The following is a 3,680-nucleotide window of genomic DNA, read 5'->3' on the forward strand; positions in this document are numbered from 1 at the left end:
ATAGTTTAGAAGATATCGCGAACACAAACAATAAGGGTAACCGAAAAATCAGCTTACAAGCTACCGGGCTTAGAAATTTGGAATCTTGCATAGGTAGATTTCTGTTATTACGTAAATTACAACTAAGTTAATACTTTTGGTAATAGGTCGAAAAAAACGGCGAACGTAATAGGTTATATTTGTAATTTCACGCGGGCGAAGTCGCGAGCAACAGCTAGTCATAAATAAGAATAAAAACGGCAACCCTAAAAATATTGACATGCCTTTTTTATCTGTATCAACAGTATTGATAACATTTATTTTTTTTAATCTGTTGTAGATTGCAACACACAAGAGAAGGGAACACTTATTTTTAGTTTCTAGTTTCTATTATTTTTAATTTTTAGCATTTCTTTATTTATGCAACTCCCGCTAGACAATGCTGATTCAAGATGATGTCTGATCAGTTTAGAAAAGTAGAACCATATTCACCAAAATCCTCACCGCGAGGAGCGAGGTCACCAGTAGTTTCACGTCAGGATTCTTCTGGGACTCTCAAAACCACTATCTCACTTGGAAAAAACCCTGCAATATTACACAGTGGTCCTTTCTATTTGATGAAAGAACCTCCAGGTGCGTACAATGATATATTTTCACAGCAAAAACAAATAACATGAAATGCATTACAATTTATAACATTACAATAAATACCTATTTACAGGAGAATGTGAACTAACAGGCGCAACAAATTTAATGGCATACTATGGCCTAGAACACTCATATAGCAAATTTAATGGGAAGAAACTAAAGGAATCACTGTCATCATTCCTACCTAATTTACCAGGCATAGTGGATGGTCCTGGACAAGAAGATAACAGTACTCTAGGATCAGTTATAGCCAAAAGACCGATCGGTGGTAAAGAACTGTTGCCCTTGAGCAGTGCTCAGCTAGCAGGCTTCAGGTTGCACCCTGGTCCCCTGCCAGAGCAATACCGTTATGTTAGTGCAACACCTCCTAAAAGGCATAAGAGCAAACACAAGAAACATAAACACAAAGATGGAGCACCACCTGGACAGGACACACCTTTACAAGGTAACACTATTTGTCACTATGCTTCACTCCTCATATATGTATTCTAATATAATCTCAAATAAATTTGAAGTAAGAAAATATTAAGATAAATCTTACTAATATTAGAGAGGCTAAAGTTTAGACGATGGATTAGAGTGTGTCGTCTAAATGACTGAAGGGACCTTGATGAAATTTGGTAGATGTAGAGAATAGTCTGGAAGAATACATCGGCTACTTGCTTTTGTTTATTTCTATGTGGAATGTAAACAAACAATCAAATCTTTTCTCTTTATATTGTTATAAATAATAAATAATAGATAGATAAATTCATTACTAACCTTTTTAGTCCACTTTACAACTAACTAAATATGTTCTCTATTTAAGACTCATCAAACCCAGACACATATGAAAAGAAACACAAAAAACAGAAACGACACGACGACGACAAAGAGCGGAAGAAACGGAAAAAGGAGAAAAAGAGAAAAAAACAGAAGCACAGTCCGGAGCACGGGGGACTCACACCCAGTCAGCACCCCAATGCCTAGCCAGCTGTAGTCAATAAGGTTTCTTATGAGATGCATCAAGTGGGGAGTCTTTATACATAGTAATGTGTTAAATACAAATTTTTGTAATAAAGGATATGTGTATATAAGTCAAATTGATCTAAAGACTACCAAGTTCGATTCAATTCAGTACAAATCTGGTCGTCTTAATAAACAGGCAGAGACATTCAATTTTTTTAGATATTCAGTAAATTAGTAATCAGATATAAATGCATACTATCAGCAACAAAATAATAATCTAAATGTATATTTAAAAAATAAATCAGGAGGTAAACATTTTTTAGGATCTGTAAATGTTCTAATAATTTGTATACAGTATTTAATAAAAAAGTCCCCCAAAGATGTATCTCAACTATTGGGCCCAAAGAAATTGATTTTTCTATTTATTTCTTGGTCTTAATTTGAACACTACACTTAAAATAACATTGGTGAGAAAACTGATCATTTTATTGCATCTCAATAACTGTATTTATAAAAAAATCATTTTTATTTTTTACTCAATGTAATTCCGCTGTTGTGACTTGTTAATGCATATTGTGCTCTCTGTTTTATCAAAGAAATGGATAAATGTTTACATACAAGTGTGACAACAGTGGAAATGCTCAGGTCATCAAGGTATAACCTAGGCAAGAATATAAAAATCCTTGCCTAAAGGAGTTTGAATCACATTCTCATGTAGTCATTAGTTCCATATCTCCATAAAATAGCGAGGGTTTTTTATATTTCTGGGCAGGTTATAGCTGTTTAAAAACATTTCGTGTAGTATTTTGTATTGTAGTTTGTAAAATAAATACCTTTGTTAAAAGTATTACAATACTTTGGGCTCTTAAGAAATTTTTTGACAAGTTGTATGGACTATTTCAAAAACTTTCTTCAGGCTTCAGGTTATCTCAAATATTATAGATTTAAGTGTTAGATAATATTATACCGTAGTGTAAGTACCAGAATATGTGTTGTTTTACTTATTAATGTGCTAAAAATAAGGTAGTCTGAAATTTCGAAATATTTTTTTAACCAATTCTTAGCAAAGTTCGCAATTTTAGAATATGTTTTATATTTCCTATGGATCCCATCATCTATATAGTTTGCCTTTATTTTTCTCTACTTTGTAATATGTTTTTTAGTCAATTAAAAGTTACTTGTTATATATTTCCTGTTTTCTGGCATATCTATTTTTTTTCTACTAAATTTCAAACTACCTGCATATGTTACAAGACTTTGTAAATAAATGGGACTCTACAAAAGCTCAACATTTTGTGAATATCAAACTTTAGTCGCCATCAAACATCTTTGATAATTGAATTTCATACAAACTGTTATGTTGTAAAACTCATTACAAACATAAATAAGAATAAAATGTATTTCTTTTTTCTACACATGTTTATTTATTTTGTTGCCTGATGTCGCGTGAATTCTAATCAAAATCAAAATATTCTAATCGATTCAGTGGTGTCCGAGTTTTTGCAATGAAAACACACTAACTACAAGCTAACGTTAAAGTGGTAGAGCGCCCACTTTAACATCTTAGCACTGTAGGGTTGGCTCGCCGGGTCATATACCACGACCATACAGAAGATAGGCTTAAAGTGGTTCGACTTATGAGTGTGCGTGTATTTTATTATAAGGAATGGATGGAAAGAAAAAGTGCATTTTTACGATGGAATACACGCATAAAAAAGGGAAATAACTTCTTCGTGTGGGTCTCCTCCTCCGATGATTAATGGTAGGCAACGCATTTACAATTACGGGTGTGTAGGGACGTGTATCTTCGCCTTTTCGGTGAATTCTGGTGGCCGCTCGCTCGTTTGCCATCTAAGCCAAAGTTAAGCTAAAATTAAGTATTGCAGAAAGTATAACGTGTTGTGAGAATTCAGACAATAGTAGTCACATAATCAAAAAAGGGAGAAAGATCCGGTCTATAATATATTTCACACTTATCGCATCTTGCTAGTCATTATTGATTCGAACAATTTGATGTTTTAATTTAAAATCTATACAAGCGTCTTCAATATTGTGGTAACGAATACCATTCTTTTCGATAAAAGGAGCAAAAATAAAACAACGAA

General features: G+C 33.2%; 1 protein-coding gene across 1 annotated transcript; it reads left to right on the forward strand.

Moving 5' to 3' along the window:
• The first annotated feature begins 307 nt into the window (after positions 1 to 307).
• LOC106103892 (mediator of RNA polymerase II transcription subunit 19) lies at positions 308 to 2,988 on the forward strand. The gene is made up of 3 exons (XM_013283806.1): positions 308 to 612; positions 701 to 1,072; positions 1,436 to 2,988. Exons 1-3 carry the CDS (start codon positions 432 to 434, stop codon positions 1,594 to 1,596), a joined length of 714 nt encoding a protein of 237 aa, XP_013139260.1. The 5' UTR covers positions 308 to 431; the 3' UTR covers positions 1,597 to 2,988.
• The last annotated feature ends 692 nt before the right edge of the window (positions 2,989 to 3,680 follow it).

This window comes from Papilio polytes, unplaced genomic scaffold, assembly GCF_000836215.1.
Source record: "Papilio polytes unplaced genomic scaffold, Ppol_1.0 DF824270.1, whole genome shotgun sequence".
In the NCBI taxonomy this organism is placed as follows: Eukaryota; Metazoa; Arthropoda; class Insecta; order Lepidoptera; family Papilionidae; genus Papilio; species Papilio polytes.